The sequence below is a fragment of the Akebia trifoliata genome, chromosome 5, assembly GCF_017979445.1.
Source record: "Akebia trifoliata isolate Shusen 1 chromosome 5, ASM1797944v1, whole genome shotgun sequence".
Lineage (NCBI taxonomy): Eukaryota > Viridiplantae > Streptophyta > Magnoliopsida > Ranunculales > Lardizabalaceae > Akebia > Akebia trifoliata.
This window is the reverse complement of record NC_141379.1, coordinates 35745713-35760469: the sequence shown is the minus strand read 5'-3', so window position 1 is coordinate 35760469 and position 14757 is coordinate 35745713. Positions and strand designations below refer to the sequence as shown.

At 36.2% G+C, this 14757-nt stretch overlaps 2 protein-coding genes across 4 annotated transcripts; one reads left to right on the top strand and one right to left on the bottom strand.

Moving 5' to 3' along the window:
* The first annotated feature begins 1455 nt into the window (after window positions 1-1455).
* LOC147402644 (Heavy metal transport/detoxification superfamily protein) lies at window positions 1456-2225 on the top strand. Its single transcript, XM_086444504.1, has 3 exons — window positions 1456-1461; window positions 1561-1636; window positions 1721-2225. Exons 1-3 carry the CDS (start codon window positions 1456-1458, stop codon window positions 1969-1971), a joined length of 333 nt encoding a protein of 110 aa, XP_086300630.1. The 3' UTR covers window positions 1972-2225.
* A 1491-nt stretch (window positions 2226-3716) lies between these two features.
* On the bottom strand, window positions 3717-11811 carry POL (Protein phosphatase 2C family protein). 3 transcript variants are annotated; one of them, XM_086444374.1, is made up of 4 exons: window positions 8631-11810; window positions 5956-6069; window positions 4741-5005; window positions 3717-3960 (listed from the first exon to the last, which is right to left on the bottom strand). In XM_086444374.1, the coding sequence occupies exons 1-4, from the start codon at window positions 10911-10913 to the stop codon at window positions 3845-3847; spliced, it is 2778 nt and encodes a 925-aa protein (XP_086300500.1). In that variant the 5' UTR covers window positions 10914-11810; the 3' UTR covers window positions 3717-3844. The 3 variants fall into 3 exon arrangements, with proteins under 3 accessions (XP_086300500.1, XP_086300502.1, XP_086300501.1); XM_086444375.1 differs by lacking the exon at window positions 3717-3960 and adding an exon at window positions 3995-4244; XM_086444376.1 differs by lacking the exon at window positions 4741-5005 and having other exon boundaries at window positions 8631-11811.
* Window positions 11812-14757: the final 2946 nt, after the last annotated feature.

Sequence of the window (14757 nt, the reverse complement as noted above, 5' to 3'; positions counted from 1 at the left end):
CTGGGGGGGGACTTCAATGTCATTAGATTATCTAATGAGAAGAATGGTAGGCAGAGAATCACAAAGAGGATGAGGGATTTCAATGCTTTTGTAAATAACTTTGCCTTAATGGATTTATCGTTGCTCGGTAGAATGTTTACTTGGTCTAATAATCAAGCAGATCCTAGGATGTCCAGACTAGATAGATTTTTAGTGAGTGAGAATTGGGAGGAGAAGTTTCGTAATGTGGTGCACTCGGCAGCCCCTAGTTTAGTTTCGGATCACACTTCTATCGTTATTGAGGCGGGGCATTGTCAAACTAGTCCGATCCCCTTCCGATTTGAGAATATGTAGCTTATTCACCCAAATTTTGGAGATCTAGTCAAAGATTGGTGGAGTGAATGTCCAATGGTGGGATATCCAGGAGTTGTTTTCAAGAACAAGCTCAAATACTTAAAAGAGAAATTGAAATGGTGGAATAAGGAAGAAGTGGGGAAGGTAGAATTGAGAAAGGGAGCTAGGACCATTATTTATTATTAGGAGTATTCTCTGATCTCAGCCCGTTAGTTTGATGGAGAGGAACTATACTATGGTAAATATCATTAGTTGTTAGTTAGGGAGGGAAGGTTTAAAGTATCTAAGTCAACAACTCCTCAATTGTTTTCAAATAATAGTGGGATTAAATTACATAGATTTTCCATTGCTGAATTCTTCAAACCAATGAAGTTTGTTCCTTCTCATTATTTCTTTCATCTTTTTTTATTTGTTTTTTTTATTTCATCTTACATCTAATAAAATGGTAGTCCTGTCCACCTAATATCAATGAACTATTCAACTGATTCATAATAACAGACGGGTGCACCTATACAGAAAATATCATTGCCCTTCGATTTGAGTTTTTCTTCATGGGCCTGAAACACATCCTCTGGCCTCATTCCTGAAGCCCATAATGAAATCTAGTGGCCGGCCAATGAATAATACAACATTGCATCATGAACTTGGAATCATTTTTAAAAATTAAACCAAACCAGGTTCGATTGGATTTTATAATAAAATTTGTTCTGTTAATGAACCAAGAATATAAATAAAGGTATTTTAGGGGGGGGGAGATGTATACATATTTTAATGAATGTACATGGGTCCAAACGAATTGAACCAGGAAAGATCATGGTCCGACCAATTTAACAAATGTTTGGTGTTCATCAGTCCAGTTTTTTAAATATAATGTGGATTGAGGATGTCAACGTGAACCCTTTCTGGCTCCTCCCATCATCATAAGATTTGTGTTACGAGACACACTAGATCCTTGCCAGTTTAAATAATTTGAGACAGTTGTTCTAAGTTTTCATAAATTAAAAAACTCAAAAAGTCAAATTTGTTGTTCTTATAAAACAAGAAGGTTACACTGGATTCCTTCATTGAATTTGAAGGAAAATCTGCATTGTCTTCATCTTCGTCTTCATCTCTTGCACCACCATGAAGGTAATTAAGCCAATCTTAATTAGCTAACTTGGGCGAAGCTACGCTAGCTATATATTTTGTCCATTAATTCTCTATATATGCTCATGTCTTGTGATGTAGAAAATAGTGCTTAAAGTTAACATCAACTGCAACAAGTGCAAGACATGTGTGATGAGAGCTGTTACAAAACTCACGGGTAAGGACCCCTCCTCAATAAAATCCATTTCTGTGAAATCTCTTTTAAGTACTAATTATATATAGCTGATGAGATGTTTGATAGGAATTGATCAGGTGAGTGTGGATGGTGAGAAAGGTACATTAACTGTGGTCGGGGATGTCGATCCTGTACTAGTCGTAAAGCAGATAAGGAAGATTGGAAAGGTAGCCAATATTATTAGTGTTGGACCCCCCAAGCCTGCTTCTCCCAAACCAAAACCTAACCCACACTTCCCACTTTGTTGCAAAGAATGCGATCTTGTTGCAGTGAGCTTTTCTTCCTATGATAGTGCACGTTTCTGCTCCATCCTCTAATTATTAAGGGACATCCTCCTCCATTCACGTTACTTTATCCTGCGTGGTGTGGCATTCTTCTGAAGTTCTTTTCTCATTAATTAAATTGAATGTCAGCGTTTGTAGTTGTATATGCATGCCATGCCTTGCATGGCTTTGGCTTTGGCTTTGCTTGTGAAAGAAACGACCTGCATTCCAAAATCCATCTACACCTTCTCCAAACTACTAATCCACTCGCCTACCAAGAAGAAAATATATATATATATAGGGTCAGGTTCAAGGGACATATGAGAAAACGTATGTAAAAACAATGTAACATTAATAAATTTTCAAAACATGGGTTAGAAGTTTTGGATTTAGCTGATTTTTTGTGAGGATGATCTCTATGATGGGAAGATCATCCGAAAAAAAAATCAGTCCAATTTGAAACTTCTAACCCCATTAAAAGTGATTTAGAATGTGGACCGTTGATTTTTTGTTAATTTTTGTCAATAATTTGTAAATCACTTTTGATGGATTTAGAAGTTTCAAATTGAACTGATTTTTTGTGTTGATGATCTTCTCATCATAGTGACCATCCTCGCAAAAAATCAGCTCAATCCAAAACCTCTAACCCATATTTAAAACCATATGTTTCCATATGTTTTTACATATGTCCCTTGAACCTCCCCCATATATATATATGTATATATATACATATATATATATGGGAAATGTTCAACACCCTACACTTTACCATACGCTTTACCAAACGTGTTTTGTCCTACATGGATTAGAAGTTTTGGAATGGGCTGATTTTTGGTGAGGATGATCTCTATGGTGAGGAGATCATCCTCACCAAAACCAAAAATCAGTCCATTCCAAAATTTCTAGTCCCATGTTTACAAGTTGAAAAATCGTGGACCGACCATTTTTTATAAACCATTTTTTATGGGGTTAGAAGTTTTGGAATAGACTGATTTTTAGTGAGGATGATCTCCACTAAAAATCAACCTATTCCAAAACTTCTAACCCATGTTGGACAAAACACGTTTGGTAAAGCATAGGGTGGTGAATGGGACCCTATATATAAATATAGGGAAATGTTTGGCACCAAACATTTTGCCCAACTATTTTTGTCCTCCGTGGGTTAGAAGTTTTGAATTTGACTGATTTTTTGTGAGGATGATTTCTACGGTGAGAAAATCATCATCACCAAAAATCAGCCCATTCCAAAACTTCTAACCCCATCAAAAATGATTTACAAAAAATGGACAGTCCACGATTTTTCAACTTGTAAACATGGGGCTAAAAGTTTTGGAATGGGCTGCTTTTTGGTGATGATGATCTCTTCACCGTAGAGATCATCCTCACCAAAAATCAGCCCATTTCAAAACTTCTAACTCATGTAAGACAAAAATGGTTGGGCAAAATATTTGCCAAAATATTTGGTACTGAAAGGGACCCACATATATATATATATATATATATATATATATATATATATCAACGGGCAAAGTCATTTAATCTAGTGTAAGTCAACCTTAGTTAACACAATTAAAAGAAATAGCTTCACCAATTAGAAACCTTGGACTTTTGAATAATTCCAACTTTTTTATGCCAATGATCTTAAGTACTCTCTCTCTCTCTCTCTGTGGTCCCGTTCAGCACCCAACATTTTGCCTAACATGTTGTGTCCTACATGGGTCAATGCCAAGAGACGTGGTGTTAGGTAACTAACACTATGCGCAAACCTTCAAATTCTTTTATATAAAAAAAATGAAGGCTAGATGCAGAAAAACATGGATGCTTTACTCTTGCTGGAATAAAAAAGGTTACATTTTTGTTTTTTTTTTTTTTTTTATCAAGTTAAAAAAGTTACATGTGAGGCAACATTGATAAAAATTGGAAAAAATCAGCCAGATGATCTCCAAATCCTTCCCTCAAGGGAAACCACCATAACTGAAACATCATCATGGTATTTCCGGCGATCACCATGAGGAATTTCAAGCAACTCATGAAAATCCATTCCTGCAGCAAGAAATGATGAGGCAACATTGAGAAAATGAACAACTAATTCAAGCCTTCAGTACTTCAACTGAATGGCACAGATATATACATTTACTTACACGATTAATTAAAAAAGAAAAAAACATGAACATCAGTCTGGACTAAAAATGTGAAAGGGAAAATGTCTGAAATGTGCATGAATCTTCACTAGTTCAGTCACATGAAGAAGAAAGTTGGCGTGTTGATCACAAATGTGTGTGTAAGCACCATCTCTTTCATGGTCTCACTGTTGAGTTGTTAAAAAGCTGTGGAATGAAAAAAAAAATACCAAAAACTCCACAATACATAAAAAGGTTGGAGATTCATATTCACTAGGGAAAATCTGACGTGTGGTTGTTATCGTTTATAGGAAAAGGATATCCAAGGAAGGATGGTGATGAAACCGTGCTTACTACCTGTGTGCATACTTAAGTGAGTATGAGAAAGAGAGAAAAAATCAGTGTGATCCATCATGGTCAAACTGCCTTTCAAGGCCATGCCTACTTATCATAACCACCTAAAAGAATTAACCGCATTGAACGCTTAGGATCATCTGATAAAGTCAAAGTTTGGCCTAGGAATCGCCAAGGTGGGAATGGGATGATCTAAAGATGGTCTCTGTCCCTTAGCATGAGTGACACGTCTCTCATATTGAAAAGGAGTGAGGGCTCCTCTCACCTTCTTGCCCTGACTACTGTTCGTGTTAAAGAAATCTAGTAGAAACATTCAAGAAACTTAAGAATCTAATATGGGTCAACTGACCATTTTTTTTTGCAGCCCGAAAGAGAAGCTCCGCAATCAGGTACTGCGCAGGATCACCTTCAGGGACATTTTCCATGAACCATGCTACATGGGAAACCACTTCTTCATTGCTGAAGTATTGGTAAAGCCCATCAGAAGAAAGGACCACAAAGCGGTCACTCGAGCAAAGACGGTGGTGAAGAAGGGAAGGGGCACAGCTGATATAAGCAGCAGTCCCCACGTAATCAACCTGAAACATCTCCAGCAAAGCTTCATTGCATCTCGGCTGGACCAAACAGGCAAAAACAAAAAGCCATAGTTTGATCAGTTCTGTAGGAAGGGCACAATCCAGCGAGGCATCAGCTCTAACTTGTCACATACACATGGTTTATTATAAAATAAATACTACCAAATGACACTCTATTTGTCAGAATGACCTTAAAAGAAGAAAAAATAAAAAAGGGAAAGTGATAAGACAGAAAAACCTGCATTGGGGAAACACCGGACACTTCAGAACAGAAGTAAACTTAATTTTTCTTGTTTTCAATTATGTATAACCATTTGTTAAGCCACCAATATAAATGACTACCATACAAAATTCATAATTTTGGACAATCCTAACACCCAGAGTTTCATTTGGACAATCCAGTGAAGTTTCTCATGCAGTAAACCTGTGTAGCACACAAGGCAACCTCACTGTCAATTTGAACCAACCAAGGTTATCGCTACTTAGATTGGTGCAACAAAGATTCACATTATTTAGTGAGATGCCTACTGTTGGAAAGGCTTTTTGGTCTTCCACTGTTCTATTTATATTTTTTTAATAGTGCTTCCAAAAAGTTTCATTTTTATTCAGCTCTAATGGCCAATGTGTTTTAGTCTACTACTAAGAACATAGTAGCATAACAAGAACCCCAGCTTTACATGTGTTGGTAGGAGTGTCTTCCATCTAGTTGGGGTGATCATTAATCTCAAGGAGATGGTCATGTGCTTGTTGCATTACATCCCCCACTCTAGTATATCCTAGCATTTGTATAACAGTTTATTGAACAACTAAACACACATGCAAGATGAAACAAAAGCAAATGATGGATGGACTTGTGTTCACAAATTCATGGAAGAAAACACGGTTAGGTCGGATACCTAACCACAAGCAAAAGAAAGCCAGCAAACACAACAACTTGTGTGCCATAAAAATAATTGGCTAAAATGGTGAGCACTGTACACAGGACTGACCTTCTTGAGAAATCCAGCACCAAATGCTCTTGTAACCTTCAACTGGCCCTTCACTCTATCGTTCAAGATAGCTTGGTTATCATCAGAATGTTCTGCTTTGATCCTCAAAACTTCCTATAGCATTTAACAGGGCCATTTCCAGAAGATCATTCAGCATTTAACAAAGAATGCAAGGTCAATCCAGAAGAGAATTCAATCTCTCTTTTGAGTAAAAATTATTATATCAAAATAAACTTAGAAGCAATCATTCCCGATGTGCAAAGAATGCCCGTTTACACCTATAGTCCAACCTATGTATCGGCTTGATCGAAGACAACATGCAAGGGTTAGCCTACATAAAACATCCCATTCTACAATTAAATCCTCATTTTGGTCAGCATTAGCTAAAACCACTGGCCACCCAAATGATTAGCAGCATACTCAACCATAAAAAAGGTATTTTTGTAACAAAGGTTAAGTTCTGCACTAAAAGTATGCCTGACTAAAAAATAAGCAATACTTTAATTTATTATATTTTACTTCTTCAGATGTTTATCAGGGATATAAATAGGCTAATGGTTTTAGATCTTTACCACTAAAGATGAAAGAATTAGGGGTGAAAATAAGAGATATCAAATAAAGAGGTGGATTCTAAAAGGAGAAAAAACAATGGCTTTTTGCAAATAAACTGAAGTGTGGAACTTAGAGGTAGAGACCACAGGGCACGGGCGACCCAAATGATTAGTAACATACTCAACCACAAAAAAGGGTGCATTCAAAGATTGTGTTCCTTGCCAAAAGTATATCTGAAAAAGTGAGAAACAATTCTATATTTTAATTTTTCAGATGTTTACAAGGGATAAAATAGGCTAGTGGTTTTAGATCTTTACATTAAAAGATGGAAGAAATGAGGTGAAAGTAAGAGGTGTTGAAAAATGAAGGGGTGGAATCTAAAAGGAGAAATATTGTTGGCTTTAATAAATAAATTGATAAAGAAAGAAATGTGGAACGAAGTAGCTAAATGGATAAAAGATTAGCAAAAGAATTCCTTGGGAAGTCTATGGAAAAAATCACACATAAGAAAAAATGGTGATGGAATGATGATGCCTACAAGGTCATTAGAGGAAAAAGATCCACAAAAAATTGTGACAAATAACTAGAACCAAAAAAATTAGAAAAATATAAAAATGCTAAAAAAAGACGCAAAAAAAGGTGGAGAATGAGCTCAGAATAAGGCCTATGATGATCTATATGATAGAGTAGATGCTAGAGAAGGAGTGAAAGATGTATACAAGCCGGAACGAATTAGAGAAAGAAAAATTAATGACTTAGATAATGTTACGTGCATTAAAGGCAAAGAAGAAAGTCTTGGTAAGAAAATTAACAAAATTAGAAAAGATGACATAGCATCATCAGAAATTATTAAATGGACTACATAAGAGACTTGTGACTAATTAAAGATAAAATAGGAGATCCAAGAGAATGCATACTTCAGTCAAATTAGAGTTTCATAGGTGAAAACAACATCAACAAAGAGGAAAGCATGAAGGCTTTAGACTTGGATGGCATTCCAATAAAGTATGGAATGCATGAGAAGTTTTGGATTGTCTTAACTAAGCTGTTTAATAATATTTTAAATACTAAAAAAGATGACGGATGAATGAAGAGAAAATAAAGGAGTACTTGTTTGCTATAGTTTCAAATGAAGTAATTGGTCAGATTCAAGAAAGTGTACCTTGGTGTATGTTATATGCAGATGATGTAGTATTAGTTGATGAGCCTAGAGAGGGAGCCAACACAAAACTAGAATAATGGAGAGAGACGTTGGACTCCAAGGGCATTAAAATAAGCAAACCAAGACTGAGTATCTGGAGGATAAATTTACCAGACACCCGTAAAGAGGAATGTCCAGTAAAAATTGGTGGTCTGGGAATACCTTGAAGTGACAACTTTGATATCTTGGGCCTCTAGAATCAGAGATGGATTTTGGATTTTGGTTTATTTGTTAGTAATGGTATACTTGTAATTTCTTTTAAAATTCAATATATTACATAGTTGTGACAGACAAAGCTGTGGGAATCAATGTGCACTCATCCCCCCTTCATTCTCTCACAACCACCTCTATCTTTTCTCTCCTCTTCTTTTTTTTATTATTATTTTTTTTATAAGTAAAAATTTATTTAGAAATCAAAGGAAAAAAAAAAGAATCACACGAGGAAGCAAGAATATGCTTGAAATAACACGACACAAAAACATGCCAAACGCTGTTTGTAAGCTCTAAATTCCACCATCACATGGCAGTACATGGCCTGCAATTGTGATGGGACACCAGACCAAATCAATAAGTGCTCCCTCACCTCCTGTCTGCTCAAATCAACTGAATCCGTAAGGACAACACATTGCAATACAGAGATCAAGATTAAGTATTCAGAGCCTATAAATCAAATTGCACTTCTACATACTATGTAACCTAAAAATGGAGACATGACTTTTTGGTATAAAAGATATAAGGAAAAAAGCTGACCAAAATTCCAAAACAGAGAACATGATTTAGCCTTTTATGATATATGTTTCACATTCAAATAATTGCAGAATGGTAAATGATGAAAATGAACGCAGATCCTAGATGATTGAGGAATTATGAAACAGTAACTAGATTGAACCTCTCAGAAAAAGGAAATAAAAAACTTGGATACCTCCTCAACATTTGTGCTGTGATCAGTGGAAAGCTGAACAGCCTTCATCTTTAATCTGCAAATATAGATTTCTCGGTTCTTGTTGATCGTGTTAACCCGGCTGTTCTGATTTTGCATTGGAGACTCCTCCGATATCCTGTCCAGCTCCACACGTACAAGTGACTCCCTAGACCTGTTCCTATGCCTCGCATCATCCTTAACAAGATTTGGATTGAGGTGGCAATCTTTCGGCCTCTCTTGTGCCAAGATGACACGGCTATCACCGAGGTTCATGACATAAACATCTTGATCCTTCATCAACATCACTAGAACACATGAACCCATTAAAGAAAGCTCTGGGTTTTTATCAAGGGCCTTCTCCACCATTTCCATGTAAGCGTCCTCCGTGGTTTCAAGTGCTCTAGCCATCGCTCTCAAGACTGCATCATGATCAACCACTCTTGACTTGCATCTCCTCATGGGTCCCAATGGCTCCACTATCCTCTCATCTACACGAGCCTCTTCTCTGTGCCAATCGTAACTCCAAGGGAACAGCTTTTTACGCAATGACTTCTGCTTCTTGTACATTTTGCTAATCTTCAACCCGATCAGAGACCTTTGTGTACTCTGCCTTTGCCCCGAAACAGATAAATAAGCCACTGCACCTCGTTTAGATTCCATCCCAACAGCACCTCCAACTTCTTGCACAGTTCTGGCATCATCCACCTGACAGCTAGAACTGATTCCCTTGGGGTTTGTCAAGTATGACATAAGCTGTGGTTCGGGTACAGCTTCTCTGGAATGGAAGTCATCGGAACTTGACTGCAAATCCCATGATCCCTTTCTTCGGTTTTCCACTTCTGACAATGGGGAAGAACCATGTATATCCCAGTGTTCCATCTGCAGTAGTTCATAAAGCCGCTTGCTCTTCCTTCCTTGGCCAGCCAAGTTTCCAGTTGAAGTAGAACAAGCTTCTGTGCCTGAAATGCAGGGCTTTGTGCCCAGACTTTCACTTTGTTGGTTCATTCGCAATTGAGCCTTCTCCCTCACTTCACCTTTTTCCTTGGTAATCTCATGATGAGATGCTGGAGCTGTCAGAGTTACTAGATCAAGTGGTTTTTCTAAACCACACTGAAAAACTCCTTCACTCGGTTGAGAATCTTGAAGCTCCTCTTCTCCGCATCCCAAAGATGCTCCAACATTGTTATTCTCAAGCTCGGATTTTGGCGGATCATTTACAGATTTATCCTCATAATCCCAAAGCAATCCTTCCAATTCTTTATCAATAGCCCTATAAAGATGGCTCATAAGAAAATCAGGTGCATCAGGGCCGCTGAAGCCATCATATATGCCAACAAACAACCATCCTTGTTCTTCAGACAACACGACATGAACTCTGTCTTCACCGGCCTTTCCGTGAGCCCATTGCAAGTTGTTAGTATTCCAACATTCCCCTTCGGATGGACCCACTTCAAGAAAGTTTCGGGGGGCTTCCGATTGTAACTTTGGACCTTTAGGACGCCAGACATAGTGAGTCATTGGGTGCAAGAAAAACCGCTGCATCCAACCGGGCCCCACTGAATGTTTTGAAAAGGTCCGGGTAAGAGCACTTTTCATGGGACCACTCATGCTCCTCATCAGACGCCCAAGAGTTGGTCTTCTGTGACTATAAGCAAGCGGAGCCGAGAAGTTGGTCTTATCTGTAGCATCCAGAGGACCCGACAAGAAGGAACCCTTTTCAATCGGACCAGACATAAACCCACCTCCACCCCTTTCCAAAGGACCAGAAGCAAATCCTCTCTCCAGAGGACCAGACATGAACCCATTATTTAAAGGCCCTGACCCACGAGGAAATGGCTGCAGAGGGATTGCAGCAAATGAGGAAGTACTCTCAAATGAGGCAGCAGGCTCTTGAGTGTCACTTGCAAAAAATGCACTCTGGTTTCCAGTCCGAACTGCAGAAGCATTGGCACTGACTGAAGCCCCCGAGATGGTTTTGAAGGTGGTTTCAGGAAAACTTTTGTTGGGTCTAGATAAACCCACTGACGTAAATTCAACTATCTCATGTCGAAATGAGCCGCTCATTGTTTCAGAATCAAGAGTGCTTGATTCAATGGTGAATCTTTCAGAGTTTGATGGAGTAATGGTGGGAGAGTCAAGATTCATGGGCCTAATGTAACAGAAGGAATGACCCAATCCTTCATCGAGTGGCTCTAAGAAATCCAAATCAACTCCACCACCTTTTCCATTACCATTACCGAGTGGCACAAAGCACTCAACGACACGTGAAGTGCTGTTCCCCATTACTAAATAAAATAAAAAATACACTCAGAAGATACAAGAACTCTGGAATGGAGGGTTTCTATGACTCTGTACCATGAGTAGGTACAGAAGGAAAGAATTCAATGGAAACCCAACAAATCCCTCACCCTTGCTTGTTTTCTGGTAGCTATGCATCATCAACATCTACTCTAGAAGACTATAATTATAAATAAATAAAAACATATATATAGATAGAGAGAAATTATTATCTAATCCAAGTACCCAAAACTAAAAAATAAAAGCATCCTCGTCTCAATCTCAGTGTTTATCTGTTTGTGCCAACTTTACTAGTCTATCATCTCTTAATTAACTATGATAAAACATACATACATACATACAACATAATAAATAGTAAAAGCCCTCACCTGACCTTTGGAATGATCCACAAACTTGTATGGATCTCTGAATCAGGAAAGCCAGCACAAATATCTACTCTAAGGATAATAAATGGAACATCTCAAACAAAGAAACCAAAGTAGAATTTTTGGAATCTGGAAAATACCCATATGAAGAAAAAAGAACAAGCAGAGAGTAAAGGTGGGGCATTGAAACAGGAAGAATAAACAACCCTAGATCCTAGATGAGTAAATAATGCTGCAGAGGTAGAACTACCCAACTCTACCAGCACAAAGATCTAAAGAAAAGAGAGACCCAGATGAGATCTTCTTAAGTACTGAAAAATTGAAGAGACATAGAGAGGTGAGATAAGACTTGAGAGAGAGAGAGGAGGGAAGCCAGCCCATATGAGATGATGATGAAGAAGAGAAAAGTTGGAGGTCAGGAGGAGGATTCCTTTATTGGGGTTTTCAAATGGTTTGGGAGGGTAAAAAGAAGAAACCAATTTAAGTTGAAAAGTTGAAACAGTTACATTACATGGCTTGTGTTTGCTGTCCTTTTTTTTTTTTTTTTTTTTTGAATGATTGGTGTTTCTTTTTCTTTTCTTTTCTTTTTCAAAAGAACTATTTATAGGCAGACTTTCTTTTTTTATTTTATTTTTTTTCTGATAAGGTATCGATAATACCGTCAGCGGTAGAACAGGTTTTTTCTTCTTTGTTTTCCCACTACTCTTTAACTGTAAGCAGCTAAGTTAACGTTCATGCCAAATTATCATTCTTTTTTCTTTTTTACAGAGAGCATGATATGCATGGTGTTGGTGCAGTCGGAGTTAACAAAGGAACATATCAACTGTGACGACTGACTACTTGTCAATTCAAATATATAATTACTATTTCTAAATCATAATTTTAATTTAATTGAATAATAGTAATCTAAGTAATCATAAAAGAATCAAATAAGCTAAAATGTTACAACATACATCTAACTACTTTAAATTTGTGAGGTCTATCATGACATTACTCTTTTGAGGTAAGCCTCACTCAAATGACTTTACTAATCTAATCCCCTAAATGAAATGGTAATTAAGAAATATATACATGGTTTGGAATCTTAAGATTTCTAGAAATGAATTCATCTGTTTGCACACAATCTTGATCATGTAAATGTGAAATCGGATGATTGGATTGTTTTTTCTTTTTAGAAAGTTTTATGATTTATTCTTGAGATGCGTATTTTATCCTAATAATTGGATATCACATTTAAACCATCGAAATTGTATGTGAACATGTGAATTCTTTTTGCGTGTAGGTGGAATTATCATACCAAATTGATCTTACTTATAAGAAAATTTTACTTAATAGACCTTTTTATGATACTTTTATTATCAAAACTCCAAGGAAAGGAAATTTCATTTTATTAAGTTTGTTACTCAATAAATTTTGGAGAGAGACTCGTATCATTTTTAAAAAAAAATTAAATACTCATAATACTCATGATTCTTTAAATCAAATATCTATTATATCTTCTCTCCTTTGAATATTGATTATCTTTCATTAAACCATAATCTCATTGGCAAGTCAATGTCATAACCCTCTAAAATTCTTGGTAAAACTCAAATTAAAAAAATAATAATAATAATTTGGGGATAGATCCGTGGTTTTGAGATAAAGAATTGATGTTTAAAAGAGAAAGGATATAATATGTATTTGAAATTTTTTTTTTTTTTTTCTAATTTGATAGTATTTAATCTGATGAAAATCCAAGGGATAAATCTTTTGAATAGGCCTTAGATTGGATGTGGAATTTCACATCATGCCAACGGTCAACCAACAGTCTTCATCTTTATTAAATTTGTATATTCTTAAATGTAAAGTTACATAATTATATAATCAATAGTGATACTTGCAGTTCAATTTCATTTAGATTGGTAGAAAATCATTTTGCGCATCTTTCTCATATGATATCGATAATAAACATATCATCATGACTGGAGTAATGGTTAAAATTGTATATCCCTCCCATATATGAAGCATATATGCACCCTGATGACTCCCCAACGTGCATGGCCTACTCCACAAGCACCCACCTATCGTATTTATTTTTTGATTAACAACGATGCTACCCGATCCACTAGAGAATGATGACCCAAGCAAGAGTGCCCGTATTATCTTTACAACAACACTTGTATATTTCGGAAGGGTTTTGGACATAAACAACTCCAAAAGCATTAAAAAAAAAAAAAAAATTAGTCTGATTATTACTACATTTAAAAAGTGGTTGAAGTGGGCATCTCCTTCCAAAGTCCAAGTCCACCAATTATTTTTGTTTATTTATTTAAATTTTGGACGGGCATCCAAGAGATAATAGGTTACACCCTATCCCCAAATGAAACAAAACCCAAAGTCTGGAATGGCAATAAAATAGAGAAAAACTAAAGTCCAATTAGATTCCCACATGCCCTTTAGACCAGTCACCATTTAAATAACATTTCATTATTACTATTGTATAGTAAAATCAACTCTCTTTATGGAGATCAACTTGTGGAGTGATTTTGACTTATTTTTTGTTTATAAAATCAAGGTTGTAATGGATACACATAATTTTTCATTATCTGAGACTTATCCCAGTAACAACACCCACGCAGAGGAAAGATTAGTTAAAATGATGATTAATAAATACCCAGAGTGATTAGTACTATTAGTTAAAGTGGAGGTTTTATTCTAGTATTATATATGATTAACATCTACCTAATCAAATCAAAAAAGAAAATTTGATGATATAATGGATGTTGAGATAGATGAATGCAAAATAAAGAAGAATAAAATAGAAAATGAACGCATACTAAAAAAATACATTTATACTTGTATAAGTAAAAAAAACAAAAACAAAAAAACAAAGGGAAAGTATATTGAAATTATTTGATCGTGTGCAGCAAAGACCAATTACATCTTATTACAATTATAATTTGCTCCTATGAGCGATGAATTTGAGGCGACCAATGGCAAATGATATCACTCTACATGTCAAAGGTTTAAATTTTGTTTAGCTATGTTTAAGAATGACCGGGAACTAGTGTCATCATTGCCTATGATACTGAATGCAATGGGATGATATTAAGAAGGAAAAGTTGAGGTTAAATTGTTCCCATTTTATGTGGGTGGTGAAATATCCAGTTTCCCTCTCTCTTAAATAATTTATCTCTTGAATAGCTCTTCAGGATTTTGAGAGAGAAAGACCTTCGGTTGAGTTTTAAAAAAATATATATTTTGAAATAAAGAAGTGGTTGGTTAAAGGGAGTGGATCCTCTGTAGCCCATTTTCCTGTAGCTCTGTGTAGCTCTTATTCTACAGTCAACATAATAGCAATTAAAAAAAAAAAAAAATTACAAAAAGTTGCGGTTCACTACTCGTAGGTGACATTTAGTTCATCTATATCAAGAAAAAGAGAAAAAAGATTAACCCATGAGGGTATGCCATTAATTTGAAAACAT

What these genes read in the sequence shown, in the direction of transcription:
- POL (XM_086444374.1), bottom strand. Translation starts at nt 10,913, where the DNA reads ATGGGGAACAGCACTTCACGTGTCGTTGAGTGCTTTGTGCCACTCGGT. An exon ending in GTGCTGGATTTCTCAAGAAG is followed by an intron (nt 5,006 to 5,955) that starts GTCAGTCCTGTG and finishes TGTTTGGTCCAG; the next exon opens with CCGAGATGCAATGAAGCTTT. An exon ending in TCGGGCTGCAAAAAAAAATG is followed by an intron (nt 3,961 to 4,740) that starts GTCAGTTGACCC and finishes TTCTTGCTGCAG; the next exon opens with GAATGGATTTTCATGAGTTG.
- LOC147402644 (XM_086444504.1), top strand. An exon ending in AGCTGTTACAAAACTCACGG is followed by an intron (nt 1,637 to 1,720) that starts GTAAGGACCCCT and finishes GATGTTTGATAG; the next exon opens with GAATTGATCAGGTGAGTGTG.